Source organism: Columba livia, unplaced genomic scaffold (genome assembly GCF_036013475.1).
Source record: "Columba livia isolate bColLiv1 breed racing homer unplaced genomic scaffold, bColLiv1.pat.W.v2 Scaffold_83, whole genome shotgun sequence".
Lineage (NCBI taxonomy): Eukaryota > Metazoa > Chordata > Aves > Columbiformes > Columbidae > Columba > Columba livia.
Window position 1 is genome coordinate 410,865 of NW_027043811.1, and position 26,553 is coordinate 437,417.

Genomic DNA, 26,553 nt, shown 5'->3' on the forward strand with positions numbered 1-26,553 from the left:
AAGCATTACAACTTCGAAAAGTCTCCTCCTTGCTCATAGAGATACCTACAAACGGGCTTGAGTAAGGAAACACTCCTGAGAAGTGACCTTGCATGCCATAATATTAGAAGCACTTCCTCAGTTATGCATATTCTCTCTCTATCTGGTGTAGATAGATGTTTAATAAACTGCCAGTTACTTTGATAACACATATATCCACCTATACCCATCTAAAGAGTCCTGCGCAAGACTTTTTGAGTACTCTCAATCCAATGTTTTTCACACATGTCATTTTCATCCAGGCAGATGTCCCCAAGGTAGACCTGTGGCCTTAGCCTTCCATCTGATCATGCTAGGATTTAGCCTTAGGATTAGTGTAACATGATAAAGCCTCAACATCGGGGTTGAACCAGTCTATCTGGCATCTATATACAACACTTTGTTATCGATACCAATGGTTTATTTTCAAAAGTGTGTTTACATATTTTTTGTTCTTCTCTTCATTTACTAGGAACTGGGCTTAAAAGTCTTCACTAGCAGCAAGATCCGTAAGCCTGAAATCTGCCAGCATTACCCAGGACACATGATGGAAAGGAGTTACACTGGTTCTAGTACCTTCTTCATTTTACCTCCCACACAACTATCTAAAATTTGCCACCCTGCTTCTTCCCTTCCATCTACTTCTTTGAATATTAATTACACCAAGCAGATCAGATTCTGTTCAGATATGCTGACCTAATTCAGAATCACTCCCTTCTGGGCTCAGTCCTGAAATATGAAACTGATACACCTCTGCCTGCTTATCCCCAGCTAGACAGATGTGCCTGGCTAGAACTGTGTGTGTTCAGTGACTGCCACACCAGTCACTACAGCAGGGATCCTGTAGACACTAAAACAGTCTGCCAGCAGAAAGTAGTAGGGGTTTTTTGCCATCAGATCTGAGTCCAGCTACAGAAACCTAAAAAAGGGTGTCTCTAATTCTAGTTAGTCACATCCTAGCAATAACTAGAGGAGCAACTAGGGCAAAAGTGGGCCAAGACAAATGAGGTGTTACCATAGGTGGGTAGATGTTTTACCACTGGAGGCTGAGAAATTTGGTTCTGTTCCCAAGTTTCCCACTCACATGACTATAAGAGGCTGGGTAGGTCATGTCACTTCTGTGCAGTTTCAGAGACTGTGAAGATAGAATAGTGATATTACTTCTTTTTTTTTTTTTTTTCTTTTTCTGAATAGTTCTGAGATTAGAAAGACTATACAAAACACTCTTACCTATGTCACTTCCAGTCACTGACTTTTCTGGTGCAGTATCCCAGTTTCTATTAAAAAATGATAGGTTTTTGGTCCGATGACAGATTCTAGACTTCTATTCATAACAGATCAGGTAGTTTTGAAATGCAGGATTTGTCTTCAGAGAATGGCCTGAGACATCTGGCTGCTTTTAGAAGATATAAAGTCTCCTAAGGCTGATTGAAAGCCTTTCATAATGTACAACACAATGCAACACTGTGAGAAAGCATCTCCTTGTTCTGGAACTGTTTATTTACTAATGACCAGAGATGTAAAGACCCATATTAATCTCAAAAGAATCTTAGATGGAGCTGGAAAGGACTATGTGTGGCTTCTGTTTCTGGTCATGTATAAACACAATCAATTCTTTAACCCAATTTCATAAACTATGTATTATCTAGAGGCAGTAAGTTCTACATTTGACTTTGTATTGCAATAGAAATGTACCCTCAATAACATGGCTCCTTTGGCACCGCTGGGTTTGCTGGCAGTGGGGGAAAAATGCTCAGCCCCATCCAATCTCTATAAGAAGAGCAGCAACATTAGGAAAAATGAAATATTTAGACGACAACAGAGAAATACATTTGTTTACCATGGCCAAGATTTCAAAGTTGTTCTTTCAATTGTAAAATTTTAGCTAAGAATAACCACTACCCAGAAGGAAAGTATCCTTCTGATTTAGAATGGAGTTTGACGTGTCTTTTTCTTTCTTCCATCCTTGAACAATCTTGCTAGTCACTGCAATGAATCTGCTTGAAGATTTAGACTATGAAATAACAGAACATATTAATGCTGACAGTCCTGTGGAGACCATCCGGAAATACTTCCCTGAGACATGGATCTGGGACATAGTTTCAGTGAAGTAAGTGTTTATGGGAATGCAGAGTGTGGTCAAGAGGGCAAAACTTTATATGATATTTAAGCCTCAATGGAAGTATCAGTATTTCAGCGAGAGGAGTATTTCTAATAGCTAGCGGGATTTTTCAAGGTCACTAAGTATAGGATGCTTCGGGAGGACATGTGAAAGCCGGTGCCCATATCCCAGCTGGTCAGCAGTTTGCTGTCAGCAGATGTTGTTCAGTAGGCTGAAAAAAACATAGATGATCACCAGAATATAACTGAAATTTTGTTATCTGTCCCTCGCCAGCTCTGACGGAAATGCTGATCTAAATGTGACCATCCCCGATACCATCACTGAGTGGAAAGCCAATGCCTTCTGCACTTCGGCAGACACAGGCTTTGGCCTGTCCCCGACAGTGTCCCTCAGAGCCTTCCAGCCCTTCTTTGTAGAGCTCACCATGCCCTACTCTGTGGTGCGTGGTGAGTCCTTCACACTGAAAGCCACAGTTTTCAACTACCTGGCCGCCTGCATCAGGGTAAGAGACAGTCACAACTTTGCTCAGTCTGACAGTTTAGGGAAAGCTACATGGGCCACCTATACCATGGCTTCCCAGGACAAATGACCGATTTCTGACTATAATTTCATGTATGTGTGTGTATGTAGGAGTTCTTATATACTGAAGGGGGAATAAGGTTCTCCAACAAAGTTTTGAGTGCCGTGTTGGATTCAGAACACAAAGCTCTGCTGCTGAGGTCTCTGGCCTTGTCATCACAGATTTATGTTGTCCTACAGAAATATGAAACTTAGGTTATTCACAAACCACAGTGTCATTGCATACCCATATAGAAACTCTGCATTCACCAGAGTGGATACCTGTGTTCAGCCTTTAGTCTTATATAAACATGTCACAAAGTATCACACCAGATTTGCTGGAATATATAGGCTTCCTGTGTTTTATTACATCTGCCCCTAAGTCACTGAGCAGTGATAGCTTCATTATTCTTGTCTGCATTCTTCCACCAACAAAAATGATAAGAGGGAATTTGGGAAGTGATTTGAACAAAATCTAAATCACCTTTGCTCAATTTATTAAAAATACAGTTTTCTTATTCTAAAAGAAATGAAGCTGAAACAATAAAGAGCACTGAGCCTTTGCTCACACAACTGATCCATGCTCTCCATTTTCCTAGAATCTATTTCCTTTCCAGAGGTACGCATCCTGTTCTCTACACTTCCCCAATCTCTTACAATTGTACACATCTCAGTCTTTTCCCACCTTATCACCTAGTTCTTTATGTGCAATATCCATAAGGTGCTCAGTCCCACAGTAAAACCAACTCCACTACCCATTTCCATGTACTGCAGTCTCCAGTTTCTCTGCAGTTCCAATGTTCATGACACCTCTCTGTACAAACAACAGGTCAGTGTGTCTCTGGCTGAATCCACTCATTTTGTGACTACGCCAGTAGAGATGCAAGAAGAATCCTACTGCATCTGCATGAATGAAAGGAAAACTGTGGCTTGGGCAGTAACACCAAGATCTCTAGGTAAGAAGTCAAACAACAGGAAAATACTGGGATCAGATATCTGTGGATGACATCAGATCATTGGTGTGAGGAGTTAGCTGTCTGCAAACCTGTCTGGAAGGACCTTGTGCATGCCAGAAGTGACAAGTCCAGTCCTGCAGTTGAGACACTATACTGGGATGTAGTTTCCAGGTCCTAAACAAACTATTTAAGTGTTATGGGCCATAGTTTCCTTAACATTTGAACAGAAATCACAAATTCCCTGTGCAAGTAAAGTGCTCAGGCATTCCTGTTGTGGAGCTGAGAATGTCTTAGCTTAATGTGGCTGGGTCTGAAATATCTCAATCAAAGACTGCTTTCTGTGAAGCCTTCCAGAACAAGACCGTTTGGCTAACAAGACCTGCACCTCCACTACTCTTCTTGCTGATGGACTAGCACCTGCTAGGGTGGCCATCACAAAGGAGGTAGCCTGGAAGGCTGCAGCTGGATCAAGATAAAACACTGTCTCAAGTTTAGTTCTCCTCTTGGAAAAGCTTCTCTGTAATGCACCAGAGAGTAACCAGCTCAATCACAATCTCACATTTCCCTGGCGCTGCCCAGCAGGGCTGGCTGACCCTTGTTTCCTACAGGGCAGGTGGAGCTCTCGGTGGGCACTGAGGCCCTGCAGAACCAGCAGCCCTGCGGGAATGCCATCGTGGAGACCCCTGAGAAAGGGCGGAAGGACACGGTCATCAGACAGCTGCTGGTGGAGGTATGTGGGCTGCTGAGTTTGGGGGCACAGAAAAGGAATAATAATTTAATGCTCCATGGCAACAGTTGCTGTATGATAAAGGTTTTGTGTTTTAGTCATGATAGCAGCACTTGTGGTTTGTGTGACTCTTATTCTGCATGCATTTATAAAAGAAACATTGATAAATCTCACACAGGCCAGTAGAGCTCATAACTCAAAATGTTGCCATCTCATAGTAAATGCAGGGTATTACATTACATTGTGGGACAAACATAGTAAGGCAGGCAATAATGACAGATTTATCCCAGATACATCATCTGGGAGATAAAAGAGAACTCCTTAATTTTACCTGTAATAAATCACAGGGGTAGGTTGCAAATGGAAGACTTGCCAGAAAACTTCCTCCAGCACATGGCCAGTACTCTGGAATATGGAGCAATCACCACAGTCTACAAATATTTCCGAACAAAACTACCATCATTGTTCTGAATTACTTATATTACACTTTCAAGAATGTTCAAAACAGTAGGAACTATTTTTTTTTATTTTTGCAGTCTTTTTTACATTTTTTTTCTTAAGCAGTGTTTTGCAATGGTAAAATCCCATGATAAATAGCCAGTCATAAAATTAATCCACAGTATAAGACTCCCTGTGATATTAATAGCAAACTAGCTTGTTGTATAGTGAAATCTATATAATATCACATCATAATATTGTCAATCTTATGCATAACAGGAAGGAATAATCATATTTAACAAAATTATAGTCAGGAGGAATAGATAAAATTGCAACTCCTCCTTACATTGCAGACATTCCAATTTTCAGCAAGGCAGAACTAGAATTCATGTAATATACAACTTCAGAAAATGTTTTGCTAACCTGAATGTAATGATGGAACAACAATCCTGTTATGCATTTTTTTTTTTAATTTCACTTATTTACAAATAAATTTGATTGTATAGTGCATTTTGTATATCAGGGCACAAATAACTTTAATGTTTCAGAAAACCTTCCTAATTTCATATGTGCCTTCAGGAAAAAGTGTGTTTACTTTTTTTTTTGAAGATCCTGGAAGATCAGGACTGCAAAGTCTTTTTTTTCTCCAAGATGGCAAGGGAGTGAACATAACAATAAGCAAATGACTTGTGTCAGAGTGTCTCGGAGATTACTGGTTTTATCCTGTTAGTGTAATGAGGTAATTAATCTACAGCAAACCCTGACTAGATAGAATCAGAGATTAGAATCTAAGGCTAAACAATTAATTAGCAGGGGTGGATACAGTGTAACTTGCTCGGGGTGCAGCTGCATTGTCTCAGACACATGGATGTCAGTATCCTGTGCAGCAGACAGTGCATCCCGGGGAGAGAGACAGGAATGTGTCAGAGCCCCCGGGGCATCCTCCTGCCCCTCCGGAAACCGACCCTTGCTGAGACCTAGCTGGGAAACGGGATGCTTTTTCACCTAGGAATTTCTCAGCTGGAAGGGAAAATCTCTCAAATAGTTACAGCTTTGGATGTTTTAATTTCCTGTTGAAATGTTCAAAATCAAACAAAACCATGGATTTGTCATTTAGTTGCATTTCAGAATGACATACTGAAACAGACAAGAAGGTGCCTTTTCAAAACAGAAGCATTTAGCTCTGTCATATTTTATCCAAAAAAGCTTTTTATTTTTTTTTTCCTAGTCTTTTAATCTTTTCCTGTCTTTTCACACTGAAGAATGAGAGACAATGTATTTTAACTGTGTGAGAAAGAGGAGGTCATACCATTGTTTACATGCTGGAAAAAAAATTCAGCTGGCAATAGTTGGGAACCAGTAATGAAGCGATGGGAACTCTCCTATTTGGAGATTTAAAAAAACAATTTGGGTATCTCACTGAAATAAACTCTGGCAAAATATGTTATCTAGTAAATATTGGATTACTGTGTTTTATGCAAAATGCTTCCAATCAGCCCAACAGAAAACAGGGCTTCTTTTCCGACTTCAAAAATTAGGCTAGAAGAGGGATACAATCATCAGTTGACTGGCATATATTTTAATTTGGGCTGTTTTAACATCTCACCTATGGGTCCATAGGAGGGCTCTAGTTGTCACTTGTCAAAGCTCTTGCAGACATATCCTACCAGTGTCCCAGGCACTCAGCCATCATCACAGTCTGAAGAGCTCTGATAGACTGTGCCAAGGTGGGCAGCACCTTGGAAGACAGAGCTCTGTGACTCTATTAGCACTGTCAGTAACAACGTCTTGCATGTTACCCGCATTATAACTGTGAAGCTGCAGGGCCTCTTTCAGTAATAAGAAAGGAAATAACATGTACTAAATCTCATGCTTGTAATTAGCCAATATGTTATAGTCCTCGATTACCCTCAGTTTAGCACACAGAGGAAAATCTTTGTAAGTGATTTCTAAAAATTTTCGGTACAATCAAGTTATTACAATGGGAGAATTTATAAGTATTTAATTTTCCTAGAGTCCCATTTAGTTTCCCTCTTAATATTTCTTCCTTTTCCTTTTTGTTGTTGTTTCTCATTCTTTGCTTTTTTTCTTGCCTTTTTCCCCCAAGCCAGAAGGAACTGAGGTGGAAACTACCTACAACTCTGTGCTCTGTGCATCTGGTAAGAGCCTTTTGCTTTCTAAGACTTTTTTTGCTGAGGTAGAGACTAAAGACAAAGGGAGAAGACAAGGCTGGTTAATGCTTCACTCTGAGAAGAAAGGTGTAGGGATCTGATGAATTTGAACAAACTTAGATGTATGTTCAACTGGTAGTGAAACTAATTCTTCCTAAAGGAGAAGAGCTGAGGCTGTAAAAGTATATCTCTCAGGAACTGAGGCTGGCCAGGTCCTTGTAGAGAGAGAATATCTGGGATTTAATAGTGTTATCTCTAACGTCTTTCATTCAAGGGGTGTGAAATCACAAACCAGACCATGCAGTAAGACAAGTCTGTCCACCAAAGCAGAACTGGCCAGATAAATAGGCTGGAAAGTGTCATGTAGAAATCTGTGTCAGTCTGTGTGTGAGGGTATTGCAGGGAAGCTTCCACAACAAAATTACAGAGGAATAGATTTTTTGAAGGCAGGAAACCCCTGTGCAGGCGATGGTGTTTCACTCTCTTAGTTGCTACCCATGCATGTAGATATATCTGGATCTGTAATCAAATTGATCTGGTTTATTATCCCAGAAAAGTCAGTGTCAGAGCCAATCTTGCTGGTTCTCCCCGAGACTGTGGTGGATGGCTCAGCCAGAGCTTGTTTCTCAGTGCTAGGTAAGTAAAGTGTCATGTGCTATTTTTAAACACTGCCATGTTTCTTTGGGCTATGCTTAATTTACTGGTAAGCCTTGAACGGTGTTAATTTACACTGGTAATTGTCTCATTCCCCAGGTGACATCATGGGCACTGCCATGCAGAACCTGCACCAGCTCCTCCAGATGCCGTTCGGCTGTGGAGAGCAGAACATGGTCCTGTTTGCACCCAACATCTACGTCCTGGACTATCTGAACAAGACAGGGCAGCTAAGTGAGGAGGTCAAATCCAAGGCCATCGGATATTTAGTGAGCGGTGAGCTGGAACACAGCTTTTGCTTCTCTGTTCATCCCTTCCCTTGGCAACTGAATAAGGACACTATTAGCCACTGGTATGTATGATTGGGGGAGGCTGTCCTGGTGCGTTCTCTGGAAGGCAAAATGATACTGTGATAGGCCAGGTATGTATAGGACAATATCTATAAGAGAGAATCCTGTTCTCACATGGAGGTGCAAGGTGAGAGAGGACAGCAACCAAACAGGAACATAGAAGAAGTCTAGGACTGGCAATAATTCAACAGTTCTCTCCACAAGAAACGGGATACATTAAATCTCAATACATAAATCAGATTGTAACTGTTAATCATGGCAGCTCCTTACATAGATCTCAAACCCTCCTTAGGATTAAGATTTAGAAAGCATAGCTTCGCCTTTGACTAGTCCAGAATTTTAACACACTAGCTAGGACATGTTGGCAGACATAACACCATACGGACATGGTGGGTATCTGCTGACTAACAAGGGACTGGTTTTACTCAGTTATTTCACATAAAAATCATACATTCTCCAAGGAAAATCATCCTGTTTTCTGCATTCCCATCCTGTGTGGGGCTCGCCTTTGTATTCAGTTCCCCTCTGGGAACCATTTCCCGATTTCTCTCAAGTATGGGATACATGTACCTCTCCTCATCAAGCCTAGGGCAGAGAGTGGCATTGATCACAGATACCCAGTTTCCATCTGGTTTGGGAGAGAGGAAGAGGACAAGGATAGAGGTACTCAGAGCTGTGGGTTTGCCTGAACCTCCTTTGTAACACTGAGCAGTATAGCTCACACTTGTGTCATTAGAAGTGTGACTCTGTCCCATCTCTGCTACATATCCTCTGCATGGCTCCTTGAAAAGTACTGTGGCAACTAAAATATTCTTCCACTCTCCATTTCAGGGTATCAAAGGCAATTGAAGTACAAACACTGGGATGGTTCTTATAGCACCTTTGGGCCCCGTTATGGGCAAGCTGGGAATACCTGGTAAGATTTCAGTACTGCTGACTTTTCATTTCTGCTTTTCATGCTCTCCCTTTCTTCAGTGTTCTCTTGTGCATTGTGGAGCTTGAAATGGAGATAGAGATGAATTGTAATCATGACAGGAAAACCACATGGGATAATGAAACAGGGAAGGATGCTAGAGGAGGTGCCTTTTAGGTTTGCAGTGCTACACTGATAGCTACTTACCTCCTCTGACACCCTTCTTCAGCTCAAGTGAGGGTGACCTGCAGAATGCCCTAGCTAGTTCTTGTTAGCAGAAGATGCTGATGAATCCCCAGAGTGCCACTGCCTACCTACCTGCAGCCCCCAGGGCTCTGAATGGCAGGCTACATTTAGCCTCAGTCCCTATGTCACCGAGTCACTAACCTAGCTCACAGTTTCCAGCCAGCGCACTGTGATGAAGTCCTGTAGCCTCTACCGCTTTCCTTCAGAACAATGATGCCCACATGGGCCCTCTAACCTTTGGTGGATACAGGGGCTACTCGGAATGTCTCAGTTCCTTCTGTCACTTTCAGGCTCACAGCCTTTGTCCTCAAGTCTTTTGCCCAGGCCCGGCCTCACATCTTCATAGATGAGAAGCACATCCAGGATGCTTTGGTCTGGCTCACTCAAAAGCAGAAGGAGAACGGCTGTTTCCGCAGTTCTGGGACACTCATGAACAATGCCATGAAGGTAACGTGGCTGCCTGGTTGGCTCCACATGGGCTTTGTCTGGCTGGAACTTGACCATAAGTCATTCCATGACGAAAAGAGCTATTTCAACACTTGTGGGTTGGGAAGCAAGGGGTAGTTGTGTATGTGAGCTATCACAGAAACAAGGAAGAAGCCAACAGCCTCTTCTGAAGGACTTACCATGAGAAAGAGGCTAGGAAGAATTTGTCTCTGCAAGATGTAGATATGTAGCACAGGGAGATGCCAGTGGTGCTGTGTGGGATCAACATCTACTTTTGTGGTTTGCTGCAGGGTGGAGTGAATGACGAGGTCACGCTGACAGCCTACATCACTATTGCATTGCTGGAGATTCCTCTGCCTGTAACTGTATGTGTCTGCACCCCAACCTGAGCCACAAATGGTACTAACCTGCCCTGCTAGTGGCCCCCCAGATTATCAAGTCCTTTTACCTTTTGAAAGGAGAAATCCTGTCTGAACACTCTTTCCATTCAAGCCTAGACTGGAATAACACTTCTTCTCCATTTTCTTACCCTGTCCAATCCTGTCTCCCGTATGCACATTTCACTTAATCTTCTGAGCTCTTTTGTGAAGAATCATACTTTTGTCCCGTTAAAACAGTACAGCTTGGATAAACAGTTAAATATTAATCAAATCTGAAATGAGCCAAATAGGTTTCATAGACAAAAATCTCCTTTTACTTGTTGGAATAGTACATTCCTTTTGAACAATTTGTATGGGCCTATTGTGTTGAAACAACAGCAAAAGCCTGTAAAAAAAAAAGGAGCCACACTCAGGGATTCAGTCTCATTTTCTCTGCCTCATCTAAATTGTTTTATGGGAAATCCCCATCCTAATGCTTGAGGAATAAGGTATATCTATACGTAGTAAGGTGTACCTATATGGAATACCATAAACAGTAGTCTGTGAAAAGCCTGAGGCCTATTTAAAAGCAATGTGGGTTTGATCATTCTGATCTCTCAGTCTGTGATCCCCTCCCAGTGAGATAAGCCTCTAGTGCAGGTAAAATTGGGGTGTGAATTGCAGCACAAGGACTGCTGAGCCAGGATGGCTGTGGGGCTGCTGCAATCCCTCTGCTCCAAATGTAGGAGTGGCTATTTTGTGTTGAAAGTTTTTCCCCTTGTACTAAGAACAAGCAGAAGGAATTATTTTGTAAGTAGGGTGACACGAATGGCATGAATGCCACCAGAAGTGTATTCTTTCTTTGGTATCTGTTGTGTTTAGAAGGCAAGTTCTCAGGCATAACTATATTGAATAATAAGGATGTTTTTATCTCCCTGACCGAGTCTAGAAATACCCCTGAATGTGGAGAGGGTTGTCAGAATCTGATTGGGATATAGGTGCATTTCAAGTTAAGCTGCATAAACTCCTGAGCGTAGCACAGCCCTTAGGTATTTATTGCTATTGAAAAACATACAGATTGGTCCTGTAAGTAAAACAAGCTATATTAGACCCCACATAAAAAACTTATTAGTACTGTCCTGAGCATGTGTTCTGTCATTGGACTCAACTCCTCCCTAACACTTACCCTACAAACATAGGTACAGGAAACCTTAGGTGAGGCATAGATCAAACCAATTTTGGTTTAATTATTAGTTTTCTCAAACGCAGCTAAATTGCTTCTCCAAAAGTGACCACCAAAAAATAATCTTCTAATAGACATCCAGTGAAGGCAAAGTACAAAGCCACTGAAAAATAAGTCTTTTTCTTCTAGACCATTGATTAAGCTGTAAATGTGCTATTAGGCTTCAGGCCATGGCATGCCCCCCTGCAATTTTATTGCTTCAGTTTTATGGCAGTTTTCCCATCACAAGTGAGGAATAGTGATGTGTCGGCCAAAAGGTCACGAGGTCACAGTATCTGCTACTTAATGCTATGTAAAGTAGCTACATTTCACTTTGCTGTAGTGATTGCACTCTTAAACCATACTTGAGATTCTGGCTCCAAAAAAGACATGCATTGTTGATGTCCAGAAAATAGAAAAAAAAAAATACATTCTTTCTTGTACAGAGATAGAACTTACCTCCAAACTAGAACCTACATTATCAAATTCCAGAAAAATGAACTTTTTTCAGAAGGCCCTGGAAAAGGGGATCTAAACAACAAAAAGGAGAGGGTGAAAGCACAGAACAGTCTCAGGGCGACAGCTAGTGGAGGAAAGCAAGTATCGGGCATGTTTACAGACAGGAAGTATACCAGAGAACTGCCCTTGCCCTGAGATGCAATCAGGGCAGTAATTCTTTTCAAGACAAAGGACTGGAGCCCTGCTTCATGGTATTTAAATCAATTTGAGAAAAAAAAAATCACAAGATTTATTAAAGAAAAGCAGATACAAGGTAAGGAATAGCCTTTGGCTCCCCACTCATTCCAGGTCCTACTGGACCTGGATCATTGTCAGACTAGAGAGGGAGGATGTCAAGGGTCCATAGGTACCATCTGCCCCTGTTGTTCTAAGACAGACCTCAATGTGACCTCAGCTTGCTCCAGCTCAGACTCTCTCCCTCCCCAGCACTCAGTGGTGCGTAACGCTCTGTTCTGCCTGGAAACAGCAGCAGATGAAAAAGAAAACCACGTGTACACCAAGGCACTGATGGCGTACACCTTCGCCCTGGCAGGCAAGGAGGAGAAACGGAAGGCATTGCTAAGCTCACTTGAAAAGGAAGCCGTGAAAAAGGGTGAGTGCTCCTGGTGGCACATCTCTTTCTTCCAACCCACTGGCCTTATATCTTCCTTTGATAAATTGGTGGGGCAATGGCTTTAGGAAATGGCTTCTGTGGATAGGGACAGGGGGTGGGAGAGGAAAGCCTTGTGTAAAGGGGTTGAGTTTTTGAGAACTCACTCTCAGTGCCCAGCCCTACTTCTCTGCTCTGAGGGAGTTCATCAGGTAGCACCATGCACCATCCCCAGCTTAGTTAGAGGACTCATCGTAGTTGTAAATGTGCAGCAAGTGCAAACCTGACCCTTCCCATTTCATGCTATGTGACAGATGTATCCTGGGGGCTCTGGCCTCCCAGCTGAATCGGCAGCAGATCAAGAACTCCCTTGCAATAACTACTAATAGATGGTTGTTGTCTTCTCTCCACACGCTCCCTGGCTCCCATAAAGATGGGTCTGTTCATTGGCAGCGGCCAGGGAAAGAGCCAGAGGTTCATCTCCCATACTTACGCTACCGAGCTCCCTCTGCTGAAGTGGAGATGACAGCCTATGCGCTCCTTGCTCACCTCACCACGCAGCTGACGCCTTCCCAGGAGGAGCTGTCGTTCGCATCTCTTATTGCGAAGTGGATCACGGGTCAGCAGAATCCCAATGGAGGCTTCTCCTCCACCCAGGTGAGCTGCTTCCCTCCTGCCACCTCACGCATCAATGCCAGAAGATGGGAAGCGTCAGAGACCTAGGTGGGAGCACAGCAAGGTTTGCCAGGGCAGGGACTGCAGCACTGCAGTATCTCGCTGTAGTATCTACCATGGTTTCCAAAGTTCCCAAGAGGCAAGAGGCTGGTATGCACCTCTGGGAAATACTGATATTTTGCTTAATGACCTGGCTTGATTGACACTACAGTGGGGCACCACGGTAGGGACGCGAGGGACTGTGTCATTGGAGAGGGCTCCCACTGCAATTTCTTTCTGCATCTGAAGCTGCTGCTTCACCCTGTGGCGAGCGAGTGGAGGCTGCTCAGAGCTGCACACCAGGGAGCTGAGGGAACATGCAACTGCTGTGCAGAGGACACGGGAAGGGAATGGAAACATGCAAAAGCTGCTCATTCCCTGTGTCCTTTGTTCTTAAAACTGGAGAAAGCGAAGAATGGAGGGGCGGGTGTCTCCTGGCAGCAAAAGGCAGGCTGTGGAAAGGCTAAGTCTGTCCCCTGGGTGCCGGGACCCGTCTCTTCCAGGACACAGTGGTGGCCCTCCAAGCCTTGTCCCTGTATGGAGCTGTCACCTATGCCAAGAGCGGAGCAGCTTCCAAAGTGACCCTGCGATCTGGAGGGGACTTCCAGCAAGACTTCCAAGTGGATCCCACAAACCGGCTGCTGCTCCAGCGTGTGCCCCTGCCCCAGGTGCCCGGGGAGTACAGCATGGAGGTTTCTGGCGATGGATGCGTCTACCTGCAGGTGAGGGTGATGGGGGAAGCAGGTGGCACCCCTAGGAGGGGAGTCCTTTGCCAGGCAGGAGCCAAGGAGAGGGCAGAAGGGACAGCACAGAGGGTAGGAGTGGGAGGGAAGGTTCTGGGAGAGGGAATAGGAGAAGAAGAGTAGAGGTGTGCGAAGGAGAAAGGAAAGAAGGAAGGGAGGGAGGAAAGGAAGGAAGGAAGGAAGGAAGGAAGGAAGGAAGGAAGGAAGGAAGGAAGGAAGGAAGGAAGGAAGGAAGGAAGGAAGGAAGGAAGGAAGGAAGGAAGGAAGGAAGGAAGGAAGGAAGGAAGGAAGGAAGGAAGGAAAGAAGGAAGGAAGGAAGGAAGGAAGAATCCACTGTGTGGAGGAGCTGGGAGAGTGGGAGAAGTGGGGAGGCTGGACAAGGAGAGGATTGTCTCTCTGAAGTGCTGAGCAGACACACACACACTCTCTCCTCTAGACAAGCCTGAGGTACAATGTGCAGCCCACACAGGAGGATGCACCCTTCATGCTCCACGTGTACACGATGCCAGAGACATGTGTGGACTCCAATGCTCACAAGGTCTTTGACATAGGTATAAATGTCAGGTGAGTCTGCATTTGGGTCTGAGCCTTCCTGAGAAGCCATGCCATGGGAGCTGGAGGAGGTCTGGCTGTCCAGGGTGAGCCACTGTGGAAGCCCTGCAGGAGCAATGCCTCTCTGGAAAAGTGGGCAGGACACAGCTGGGCTGGGAAGAAAGGCTGTAGAGGAAGGACATGTCCTGCAGTCGTGGAGCTGTGTGGGCAGCCGTGGCTGGGCTACCGAGAGGCTGCACAGCTGACTAGGAGGCCGTGGCATAGCTGGAGAAGGTGCTGGACTGTCAGGATGTGGTGGGGTGGCAGGTATGATGGAAAGGTGGAAGTGTCCCAGCCTCCATTTGAGGTGCACTGAAACTTTGCTACTTGGTTCCTTAGTTACACTGGGGAGCGCAATGTCTCCAACATGGTGATTGTTGATGTGAAGATGCTGTCAGGATTCATCCCCATTAAATCCTCTGTGACGAAGGTAGGATCCTGTTTGTGTAACAAGCAACATCCAGCTTCTTATCTTCAAGCGGCTTCCAAATCTGTGTTGCAAGCTAGAGGCCTTCAGGGTTGGAATCAACCCGATCTTGCCACTGTCATCTGCACATTTTCTGTGTAGAGCATTCTCTTTTCACACCTGGCTCATGGCCAGCACAAGGGGGAACAATGTGTTGGATTTAGGAAAAATATAGCATGTATTTTTTTCTTTAGACTGGTCATGGGCACCTTTATTATTACTGAATGCTGACAGCTCTCTAAAAGCTTTGTCTGTGCATAGGACATGCAAAAGTAGTGCTGTTTCTTTTTTCCCTCTGCTGACCTGACAACACCCTGTAGCATTTTAACTGTTCAGATTCTGGGTCACTGTTTGAGATGCTGAGCAGGTGCACGGTTTGGAAAACAAACTCAGTCATACGATACTGCAATAATAGCAAGCCAGAAGGAATGTATTTTCATGTAATCACTGCATCACTGTGCTTGAACCAGTACTCAGTCTCTGCTGGAGCCAGGCTGTACTTTATCTGTTGGGCTGGCAAAGGGACCATGATACCTGGGAGCACACCAAGGAGGCAGTTCCACGCAGCAGTACCCTACTGTTTCATCCACAGTACATCTGATCCATAGGGCTGGGTAAGGGGCACAGGAAGACCACCCTCAACACAGTAACATCTTGGCCTTCTTTGTTCAGCTGGAACGTGACCCTGTTATTGAGCGCACAGAATTGAGTACCAACCACGTCCTGGTGTACCTGGAAAAGGTAAGTATCCATCTGGGGCAAGGATGGGTCAGAAACACAGGCACTGGGACATTTGGCCACATAAGTAAAAAGATCTGGGCCTCCAAAGTACCATGGATCTCACAAGATTAGTAGGAAACATCATACTGAATTTTGCTGACCTTTCAGATTTACTGGTACTTTCCTCCCAGCGTCAGCAGCCTTTCCCTCTGCCCCACGCACACATCAGGCCCTGACCTCCCCAGCAGCCAGAGCCTCCACCAGTGTGGGGAAAGGCCCCAGGGTTTCCCCTGCACCCAGCCAGGGCTGCAGCTCCTGCAGCCCCAGAGCCCGGGCACGGCTGGCAGGGGAGCCCGGGGTGGTGCGGAGCCGCCCCTGAGCTTCCACCGCTTCCCTTCCCCAGCTGGGCAGCGAGACCCTCAGCTTCTCCTTCACGGTGGAGCGGGACGTCCCCGTGCAGGGCCTGAAGCCGGCGCAGGTGAAGGTCTATGACTACTACGAGACAGGTGAGTGCGGGGTTGGGGCTGCCCCGGGCAGCGGGACGCGGGGAGGGGCCCGGGAGCGGCGGGACCTGCACCTGCCCCTGCCCCGGCCGGGACCCTCGCCCGCCGCGCTGCCTGAGCTCTCTGAGCACAGAGGCACCCGGAGCGCCGGAGCCACCACCCTGCCCTCCTGCTCCTGCCCGGGCGGGACCCACGGAACACCGAGAGGCAGGTCCGGGCGGCGGTGACGGTGTGCAGATCCCTGCAGGGCTGCCCCTCACGCCGGCACCTGCTGCGCAGCCGCCCTCCCCTAAGGGAGAGAGAGCAGGAGGCCTGTGGGCGCTGGGATCCCGTGTACAGGGCCGGTCCCAGAGCGCAGCCCCGCCTGCGTTTCCAGGCGGTCCCTCCGCTCCTCGTCCCGGCTGCGGCGCCAGGCGGCAGCGACAGAGCCGGCCCCGGCCCAGGGTGCTGGCAGCAGGTGTCTGAGCAGCTCTAGGGCACCCTGGGGTGCAGACCTGCCGGGGCTGCTCTGCGGGGCAGCTCTGCCGGGCAGCTCTGCCGGGCAGCTCTGCCCTGCGCTGGGCTCCGGAGAGGCCGTGACCGAGGCTTCCTCCCGCCCGGCTGGGATCTCTGGGAGGAAGGAGAGGGTGGCGGCAGCAGCGTGTGTGGGACCTGGGAGAAGTTTCTCCCTGGCACCCGTCCCTCTGCCAGGAGTGCCGAGAGCCTCTTGACCGGCTGCTCTCCTTTCCTTTCTGTTTTCCAGATGAGTTTGCCACACAGGAGTACAGTGCTCCTTGCACCACAGGTAGGGTATTGAAACCCCTTCTCTTCTTCACATTTATCTATATCTTCCTTGTATTTTTGGTCTTCCAGCCAGCGCTTGCCTCCTTCTGCTTAATGGGTAATTTGGATGAAATTGGCCCAACTCACAGGCACAGATTTTGTATACAAAACTGAGAGTTCAAGAGGCACAATGTTATTGTCTCGTTCAAAATCCATCATCTCTGAATTCTCAAAGTGGTTTCCTTAGTGAAGTTCTCCTGTCTTGAATGAAGATTGTGTCTCTTTTGTTGTGTTACTGCCCCTTGGACTTTTTCTTTGAGTTGAAGTTTCTTATATTGTTTTTCTTTTCTCTGATTTGAGGTATTCTCTGGTCCTTCCTGAGAGCTCCAGCTAGTGTAGCTGTGGGATCATTGTGAGGCGACTTGACTCAAACCACCTAGCACATTCCTTCCCAAAAGTGCTCTGTCTAGAGCAACAGAGCAATTAAGACCACCAAAAGATAACCCATAAAAGCACCATGTCATGGTTTGACCTACCATGATTTCATGCTGTGCTCCAGAACCTCCTGGCATACCTTTTCACTAAAGCTGTAATGCAGTGCTGCTCTTAGCCCTGTGCTTCCTCCTCTGAGCACAGAACCATACCTGCAGTAGGGACTCCTCATTACGGAGGAATCCCTCCCTTGCTATTGAAGAGGTAGTGTTTGGCTCTTGTAGGAGCTTGGGCTTTCCTCTCTTTTGTGGTGACAGAAAACTGCCGTGGTGGTAGATCCTCACTTGTGCACACAGCCACATCACTCGTCTGTGTGAGGAATCAGTTCTCCAATATGGAACCCTAGCCTGCTTAGCAACTCTATGTGGCAAAGTCTGTGGTCATTTTGGCACATTGCAGCATGCCTTTGAGCAATGTCATTCTCCTTGGATCCCAAGTGATGGCAAGTTTGCCTTTGGCAGCTACTGTCTGGAGCAACAGCTGCTTCCTGCTCAGCTCCCGTTGCCCAACAGGGGTCTCTCAGGAGGCAGATGTTCCTCATGACCCTAGGCAGCCAGCCCTCTGTCTTGGTTTGGAGTCTTGAGCTGGTAGAGAGGGGTTCTCTGCAGTACAAGGCCTTGAGGCTTAGGAGCACAGGTAATGTAGGAGCTTCTCTGCAAGGCCCTGACCAGGGATACTTCTCCTGTCCTATATGGAGTCTTCCAATATGAAGAGTAGCAGGTCTGGCTTCCCATCAGTTGCCCAGTTTCAGGTGTTTGGAATATGGAGGCTTCTGGAAAGCACTGAGACCCTGGGAAGTGGTTTTTCACAGGGCCTCACTGTGTCATCTGAGAGCAGAGAAAAAGTGATTTGGACTTGCGGAAGGCAAAAGCTTTATCTCTTGCTAGTGGTACATGGTGAATTTTTTCCCTTTTTATATTCTTATCTGGTGTCCAGGAAAAGAGCCTGAGCTCCCACGCTTTTACTCCATACTGCTTGCTAACCTGGGTTGTGTCTGTAGGTACAACTGCGTCTGCCGATTCTGGCATACAGCCTCCCTTCATGGAAAAAGGGTGCATAAGTCCTAAGACAGACTCTGAGTGGACAGTACAGCATTTTCAAAGGGTCTGTTAGTGTGGTCTGGTTATCCAGTCTGAAACTAGTGGGGAGGCTTTAGATTTTGGGCTACTCTTCCCCATGTCTGTTGAAAGGTAGAGGCCCACCCACTGGTCTAGGTGTCCAAAAGTGGTCTGCACTGACTAAAAGGTGGATCTCAGTTGCAAAGCAGAAAGCTTCCTTCCCTGCTCTGAACAGTACTGATGCAGCAGATTCCTTCCACTCTCTGCAGAGAAATAAATACACTTTGAGAACATGCCTCATTGCTGCAGTGAACACCGTTGCTGCCTGTTTGCACTGTGCTCCTCTTTCCACCCCAGATGTGACAAATCCTATTCTGCTTATCTCCTAGTGGGTCAGAAAGAGTCTCAGCCCTCTCTCAACTTCACACAGAATCACAGAATGTCAGGGATTGGAAGAGACCTCGAAAGATCATCTAGTCCAATCCCCCTGCCAGAGCAGATGAGGTTACACAGGAAGGTGTCCAGGCAGGTTTTGAATGTCTCTAGAGAAGGAGACTCCACAACCTCCCTGGGCAGCCTGTTCCAGTATTTTGTTACCCTCACTGTGAAGAATTTCAACTTCACATAGCTTTGAAGGTGGCATGAGTGTTGAGTGCTATGGATGATCCTCAACCCTGGTCAAACAGCAACTCACTCTCCTGTAATGTGTTTCACACACAACCTGGCTTCCCAAACCCACATCTTGCTCTCCCTGTCTCTCGGCCCAAGAGAGGGAACTGGAATATCTCTCTCACTCCTCTACCCTTCCCTCTTCTTCCATCCTTGCAGAGGAAGTAGACCAGGACAATGCATGAGGAATACTCCCAGTTGCTGGAATCCACCTGCCTCACTACCACCACCACCATCAATGGAATGACAGATTAATAGTGCCTGCAAGGAATGGGAAATTAACATGACAAATAAACTAACTGTACTCACCAATGATTTTTGAACAGTTTATTTCCTATTCTGTTTTTTCCTGCTTAGCCTCCAGTCACAGCATTAATCTCCCTAGCTTCTTAGGCTGAAGAGCATCCCATCCAGCCATGCCTGTGTGCAGGACAGTAAGGCTGACAAGTGAGGGGAAAAAAACAAAATAGGACAGAATGATTTAAGTTGGGGGCAGCCTTTCTTAACATAGCCCTCTTAGTGTTATGTAGCCTGAACTTGTTATCTGAGATCCTGTCAAATCAATAGTGAAGTACAGGTACTTATTGAGAATAAGTTCTCTCCCTTGGTTTAGAAACCGTAACTTTGATTCAATTTGTGTGTCTCCCACCGGTAGACAGCCTGGATGATCAGCTAATGTTACATTAAATTGAACCTGTGATGTGCCCCATAGACACCCCTTCCAGGGTGATTTCTTGTCTGTAGAAGAGTGGGAGGAGATACACAGACTGCCCTCTTCTAATATTAGAATGTGCAGGGGTGGGCAGGAGGGATGTGTTCATGCATTATGCCTTCAGCTGCTAATTTGTAATGGCCTATTCTCCAGTTGAAGCTTTGGCCTTCTTGTGGAAACTTCCATATCTTGTGCCTCCTGCTTCTGGGACATTCCCAAGGAGAAGCTAATGGAATTTTCTGGTAACCTACCTAAGTTTAGTTTAAATGGCACATTTATTTAAATCATAGAGTTGCTTTGGTGAAACTGTCTATAGTCCTTTTAGCCATCTCCAGAAATGCTCCCCTTCTCTTGCTTCTGTCTCATTAATTTCCGGTTTTAACCTTTAAATGGCAGAAAGATCTTACGTAACTGTTTATTCTCATGCAATGCTTATTGTTAGGTATCATGGCTTATTGTGTATCCAAAGCGTGCACAGCTAGTTGTTCCATCCAATTTTTTTGTGTGCCTATCAAGTGTTTTTGAGAACAAATAAAGTTCTTCATCTATTTTGCTAGATATTAATATTATGTCACTTTGTCTCCTGTAGTGTTTGGTGTTTACTCACTCAAGACCTGTTTCACACCTAATATTCAAAGAAGTCTATGGAATGAACTGGCTTCAGCAAAAGCTGAGCAAGATTTCTAATCAAGCATGAATACAAATTGTGTTTTGTTTTGATTTAGTAGTAAAACCATCTCATTTCCTACCATGAGGCAATTTATTTTCCAAGTTCTCGAAGCAACATAGTTTTTGGTTTGATTTCAGACCGTTGTGATTTGCCTTCAGACATTCCTGTACTTCCGTAAGGCAGCCTTGCTAAAGTTTTCTATGTGGTATGCTGTGGAGGACCTGCGAGTATGTGACTTCGGTGATTCACAGCCTACACAAGCAGAGACACATTAAATGGCTTTACAGATAAGGACTAGCCAGGGAGCCCAAATGACAAGTGATGTGGCTGCCCATGGCCAATAGTTAGGTGTTGTCTAATTTAAAACCAGGCAGCAGAAAAACGTGTCAACTCTTTCCATGGTAGAAAGCAATTATCCAGATTTTGTGAACTGAATGTACTCCAGTGATTTCATAGACTTTTAAATTAAATTGTCATGATGATCACTTTCTTTCATTTGAGGCAGAAAAGAGCCAACATCATAACCATATAGAGAACTGACCAGAAAGTAATGAAAATGAAGGAGTTGTTGCCATCCATTTACAGACTGACATAAAGGAGGGTCTGTATTTGCAGACATGTATCTGTATGCACAAGTTTGCAGACCTGGCACTTTTGAATCTTCTTGTCCCTAATTAAGTCTCAGCTGGGACTGTGTGTCTCCACTACAGTCAGTCTCTCATGAGCCCATAGCAAGGGGACAACTATAAAATGGGCCAGAGCAAACTACTACTTTCCTCACACAGTAACGAATTAGAGCTCATGAAGGAGACAGAGGGTCTTGAGATGTCCACATTGATGATGACAATGCAAAAAGCTTCAGCATCAATGAAACACGTTCTTTGCTGCATTGGTGACCTGGGTCTGTGTACGTGACAGAAGCTACATGAGGGACTCCTATAGGTGTGTTTGCTTAAGCTTATGTTGCTGGCGGGGTCAAAGGCACACAGAATCACATAAATAAAATACACAGGGTGCCATATGACCTACTGAGCTAAGGCTGATTGACTGCATCCCCAGGAGAGATCTAGACTAGAGAGAATGTGATCCTTTGGGAAAGTGACAGGCAAAAACTTTAACCCAAACTACCAGATGGAAATCCAAGGCCTCACCTCTGAATTCTGCTGAAGGACTGTAAGCCTACTTATGAGGGAGGAAAAAACAAAACAAAGCAAAACAAAATAAACACACCACCAACACACAAAACAAAATACCACCAACTGTTTTAAAATTACTCAAAAATCCCAAAATAGATTTATAGGCCTCCACTGAGGCTAAAAGGAAAAAGTTCTCATGAACAATGCAAGGGGTTTGACTCATAGGGTGGTTCTTGGTTTAAATTCTGACTAATGATACTGTTAAGCTCCTAGTCCCTCTCTTATTTCACCTCAACTGTTTAGAAAGAGCAGTGTCTTCACTGCCAGTATAGGAGAGTCCACAGGTTTTCCCTTCACTTCTATCTGGCCTGCTGTGAAAGATCAGACTGGGCAGGTTCACACTGTCCTTCCACCTCACAGTAGCCATTTCACAGGGAGATAAAGCAATATGTGATCACTGGGTTACGTCCAACAATTACCTTGCGAAAAACACCCACTTATAGAGGCAAGAAACCAAGCCTCCAGTGCATAATGGATCATGTAGGCTTTCTTTTTTTCCTGGAGAACTGGCAAGCATGGAGGCAAACCTGCCAACTGCTAAAAGCTGTCTGCCTCCTGTTGTTCCTGAGGAATTGCCAAACACCGCCTTGCCGTGGATGGCTCTGGATTTAAGTACTGGGCCATTACACAGTCTGAGCTATGGACAGAGGGGGAGACAAGATGCAGTAAAAAAAAATAAGACCAGAGGCATCTGATGAGAATGAAGACTTAATTTATTTACAGTGTTGCTTCCTTTTTGGTGCTGAGGTGTCCTCCTCTAACATTTCAATAGGCCCCTGCAACAAGAACTTCTAGGGGGAGAGACATGCGTGTTGTTCCAGCAAGGTTCAGACAAGATGTGGTCTTCAGGCATTTCCCTGTTCAGCCTTGGCTGGAGGTGGGAAAAGGACACAGTGAGATAAGCATCCCGGTGAAGCAGTGTCCAGAGAGAGCCCTGGACATCTTCTCTGTGTTCTGGTGGCTATGGGAGTTCAAGCCCTGCTAAAAACTGGGAAACTTGCTCATCTAAAAATACCCAGTTGCAGACAGATAACTGAATGGAAATGGCTGGACACATTGAAGATATATATCCATGCTACAGAGAGAGGACGGGAGGCAGAGGTACCCCGGAGATACATGAGCTATCCCACTACACATTCTCTCAGCACCTGTATTTCTCAAAGGAAGGGAAAAAATAATCCAGGGCACAGTCTGAAAGGTCCCCATCAAAGACATGTGAATAATATAAAAATTTCACCAAGACGTTTGGTGGACAATTCCTCATTACCTTTATGTCTGAGGCATAGCAAACGTGGCCCTGAAAAGGGCAGAGACACAACTGCTGAGTGTGTTCAGTCCCAAGGGAGATTTCAGTCTTATTTGTTACAATGTGACATACACACACAGCAAAACACAAGTGCGTCTGTGTGAATGAAGTCAGCAATGCTGGGATTGCCGTGCCTAGTGAACAAAAATGAAAGCTTTATCTGATCCTACACAAGACATGGGGTGGCAGCATTGCTCTTCCTCTCAGTACTGAGGCATGCCTAGAGATTGCAGTAGGCACAGTGAGGATAAATGCTGACAGCACACACAGGCTGAGGAAACCCAGGTCTGCAAAGACATTCAAGGCAATCTGCAATAGGCCATACTGGAACATCTCAGTTGTTCCTGTGCAACCTACCTGTGGTGCAAGGAGCACTGTACTCCTGTGTGGCAAACTCATCTGGAAAACAGAAAGGAAAGGAGAGCAGCCGGTCAAGAGGCTCTCGGCACTCCTGGCAGAGGGACGGGTGCCAGGGAGACACTTCTCCCAGGCCCCACACACGCTGCTGCCGCCACCCTCTCCTTCCTCCCAGAGATCCCAGCCGGGCGGGAGGAAGCCTCGGTCACGGCCTGTCCGGAGCCCAGCGCAGGGCAGAGCTGCCCGGCAGAGCTGCCCGGCAGAGCAGCCCCGGCAGGTCTGCACCCCAGGGTGCCCTAGAGCTGCTCAGACACCTGCTGCCAGCACCCTGGGCCGGGGCCGGCTCTGTCGCTGCCGCCTGGCGCCGCAGCCGGGACGAGGAGCGGAGGGACCGCCTGGAAACGCAGGCGGGGCTGCGCTCTGGGACCGGCCCTGTACACGGGATCCCAGCGCCCACAGGCCTCCTGCTCTCTCTCCCTTAGGGGAGGGCGGCTGCGCAGCAGGTGCCGGCGTGAGGGGCAGCCCTGCAGGGATCTGCACACCGTCACCGCCGCCCGGACCTGCCTCTCGGTGTTCCGTGGGTCCCGCCCGGGCAGGAGCAGGAGGGCAGGGTGGTGGCTCCGGCGCTCCGGGTGCCTCTGTGCTCAGAGAGCTCAGGCAGCGCGGCGGGCGAGGGTCCCGGCCGGGGCAGGGGCAGGTGCAGGTCCCGCCGCTCCCGGGCCCCTCCCCGCGTCCCGCTGCCCGGGGCAGCCCCAACCCCGCACTCACCTGTCTCGTAGTAGTCATAGACCTTCACCTGCGCCGGCTTCAGGCCCTGCACGGGGACGTCCCGCTCCACCGTGAAGGAGAAGCTGAGGGTCTCGCTGCCCAGCTGGGGAAGGGAAGCGGTGGAAGCTCAGGGGCGGCTCCGCACCACCCCGGGCTCCCCTGCCAGCCGTGCCCGGGCTCTGGGGCTGCAGGAGCTGCAGCCCTGGCTGGGTGCAGGGGAAACCTTGGGGCCTTTCCCCACACTGGTGGAGGCTCTGGCTGCTGGGGAGGTCAGGGCCTGATGTGTGCGTGGGGCAGAGGGAAAGGCTGCTGACGCTGGGAGGAAAGTACCAGTAAATCTGAAAGGTCAGCAAAATTCAGTATGATGTTTCCTACTAATCTTGTGAGATCCATGGTACTTTGGAGGCCCAGATCTTTTTACTTATGTGGCCAAATGTCCCAGTGCCTGTGTTTCTGACCCATCCTTGCCCCAGATGGATACTTACCTTTTCCAGGTACACCAGGACGTGGTTGGTACTCAATTCTGTGCGCTCAATAACAGGGTCACGTTCCAGCTGAACAAAGAAGGCCAAGATGTTACTGTGTTGAGGGTGGTCTTCCTGTGCCCCTTACCCAGCCCTATGGATCAGATGTACTGTGGATGAAACAGTAGGGTACTGCTGCGTGGAACTGCCTCCTTGGTGTGCTCCCAGGTATCATGGTCCCTTTGCCAGCCCAACAGATAAAGTACAGCCTGGCTCCAGCAGAGACTGAGTACTGGTTCAAGCACAGTGATGCAGTGATCACATGAAAATACATTCCTTCTGGCTTGCTATTATTGCAGTATCGTATGATTGAGTTTGTTTTCCAAACCGTGCACCTGCTCAGCATCTCAAACAGTGACCCAGAATCTGAACAGTTAAAATGCTACAGGGTGTTGTCAGGTCAGCAGAGGGAAAAAAGAAACAGCACTACTTTTGCATGTCCTATGCACAGACAAAGCTTTTAGAGAGCTGTCAGCATTCAGTAATAATAAAGGTGCCCATGACCAGTCTAAAGAAAAAAATACATGCTGTATTTTTCCTAAATCCAACACATTGTTCCCCCTTGTGCTGGCCATGAGCCAGGTGTGAAAAGAGAATGCTCTACACAGAAAATGTGCAGATGACAGTGGCAAGATCAGGTTGATTCCAACCCTGAAGGCCTCTAGTTTGCAACACAGATTTGGAAGCCGCTTGAAGATAAGAAGCTGGATGTTGCTTGTTACACAAACAGGATCCTACCTTCGTCACAGAGGATTTAATGGGGATGAATCCTGACAGCATCTTCACATCAACAATCACCATGTTGGAGACATTGCGCTCCCCAGTGTAACTAAGGAACCAAGTAGCAAAGTTTCAGTGCACCTCAAATGGAGGCTGGGACACTTCCACCTTTCCATCATACCTGCCACCCCACCACATCCTGACAGTCCAGCACCTTCACCAGCTATGCCACGGCCTCCTAGTCAGCTGTGCAGCCTCTTGGTAGCCCAGCCACGGCTGCCCACACAGCTCCACGACTGCAGGACATGTCCTTCCTCTACAGCCTTTCTTCCCAGCCCAGCTGTGTCCTGCCCACTTTTCCAGAGAGGCATTGCTCCTGCAGGGCTTCCACAGTGGCTCACCCTGGACAGCCAGACCTCCTCCAGCTCCCATGGCATGGCTTCTCAGGAAGGCTCAGACCCAAATGCAGACTCACCTGACATTTATACCTATGTCAAAGACCTTGTGAGCATTGGAGTCCACACATGTCTCTGGCATCGTGTACACGTGGAGCATGAAGGGTGCATCCTCCTGTGTGGGCTGCACGTTGTACCTCAGGCTTGTCTAGAGGAGAGAGTGTGTGTGTGTCTGCTCAGCACTTGAGAGAGACAATCCTCTCCTTGTCCAGCCTCCCCACTTCTCCCACTCTCCCAGCTCCTCCACACAGTGGATTCTTCCTTCCTCCCTTCTGTCCTTCTTTCCTTCCTTCCTTCCTTCCTTCCTTCCTTCCTTCCTCCCTCCCTCCCTACCTCCCTCCCTCCCTCCCTCCCTTCCTTCTTTCCTTTCTCCTTCACACACCTCTACTCTTCTTCTCCTATTCCCTCTCCCAGAACCTTCCCTCCCACTCCTACCCTCTGTGCTGTCCCTTCTGCCCTCTCCTTGGCTCCTGCCTGGCAAAGGACTCCCCTCCTAGGGGTGCCACCTGCTTCCCCCATCACCCTCACCTGCAGGTAGACGCATCCCTCGCCAGAAACCTCCATGCTGTACTCCCCGGGCACCTGGGGCAGGGGCACACGCTGGAGCAGCAGCCGGTTTGTGGGATCCACTTGGAAGTCTTGCTGGAAGTCCCCTCCAGATCGCAGGGTCACTTTGGAAGCTGCTCCGCTCTTGGCATAGGTGACAGCTCCATACAGGGACAAGGCTTGGAGGGCCACCACTGTGTCCTGGAAGAGACGGGTCCCGGCACCCAGGGGACAGGCTTAGCCTTCCCACAGCCTGCCTTTTGCTGCCAGGAGACACCCGCCCCTCCATTCT

At 47.1% G+C, this 26,553-nt stretch overlaps 2 protein-coding genes across 10 annotated transcripts in view; one reads left to right on the forward strand and one right to left on the reverse strand.

Moving 5' to 3' along the window:
* The window catches only part of LOC135578153 (alpha-2-macroglobulin-like), a 39,701-nt gene extending 19,413 nt beyond the window's left edge, over positions 1-20,288 (forward strand). For 3 of the 4 annotated variants that reach the window (XM_065048465.1, XM_065048462.1, XM_065048466.1), the window contains 20 exons: positions 491-590; positions 2,002-2,128; positions 2,414-2,642; positions 3,528-3,654; positions 4,263-4,384; positions 6,927-6,978; positions 7,543-7,626; positions 7,744-7,920; positions 8,826-8,910; positions 9,444-9,600; positions 9,891-9,965; positions 12,127-12,292; positions 12,723-12,946; positions 13,507-13,725; positions 14,183-14,310; positions 14,677-14,767; positions 15,476-15,544; positions 15,927-16,029; positions 16,769-16,810; positions 19,167-20,288. In XM_065048465.1, coding sequence (XP_064904537.1) covers positions 491-590; positions 2,002-2,128; positions 2,414-2,642; positions 3,528-3,654; positions 4,263-4,384; positions 6,927-6,978; positions 7,543-7,626; positions 7,744-7,920; positions 8,826-8,910; positions 9,444-9,600; positions 9,891-9,965; positions 12,127-12,292; positions 12,723-12,946; positions 13,507-13,725; positions 14,183-14,310; positions 14,677-14,767; positions 15,476-15,544; positions 15,927-16,029; positions 16,769-16,810; positions 19,167-19,192 — 2,403 coding nt within the window. In that variant the 3' untranslated portion in view covers positions 19,193-20,288. The remainder of the gene's footprint in view (positions 1-490; positions 591-2,001; positions 2,129-2,413; positions 2,643-3,527; positions 3,655-4,262; positions 4,385-6,926; positions 6,979-7,542; positions 7,627-7,743; positions 7,921-8,825; positions 8,911-9,443; positions 9,601-9,890; positions 9,966-12,126; positions 12,293-12,722; positions 12,947-13,506; positions 13,726-14,182; positions 14,311-14,676; positions 14,768-15,475; positions 15,545-15,926; positions 16,030-16,768; positions 16,811-19,166) is intronic. The other variant, XM_065048463.1, reaches the window with a different exon arrangement.
* Positions 20,289-22,280: 1,992 nt separating this feature from the next.
* LOC102097889 (alpha-2-macroglobulin) overlaps positions 22,281-26,553 on the reverse strand; it is a 31,944-nt gene continuing 27,671 nt past the window's right edge. For all 6 annotated transcript variants that reach the window (XM_065048453.1, XM_065048451.1, XM_065048449.1 and 3 more), the window contains exons 30-36: positions 26,244-26,462; positions 25,736-25,863; positions 25,279-25,369; positions 24,502-24,570; positions 24,017-24,119; positions 23,249-23,290; positions 22,281-22,456 (exon numbers count right to left, since the gene is read on the reverse strand). In XM_065048453.1, coding sequence (XP_064904525.1) covers positions 22,431-22,456; positions 23,249-23,290; positions 24,017-24,119; positions 24,502-24,570; positions 25,279-25,369; positions 25,736-25,863; positions 26,244-26,462 — 678 coding nt within the window. In that variant the 3' untranslated portion in view covers positions 22,281-22,430. The remainder of the gene's footprint in view (positions 22,457-23,248; positions 23,291-24,016; positions 24,120-24,501; positions 24,571-25,278; positions 25,370-25,735; positions 25,864-26,243; positions 26,463-26,553) is intronic.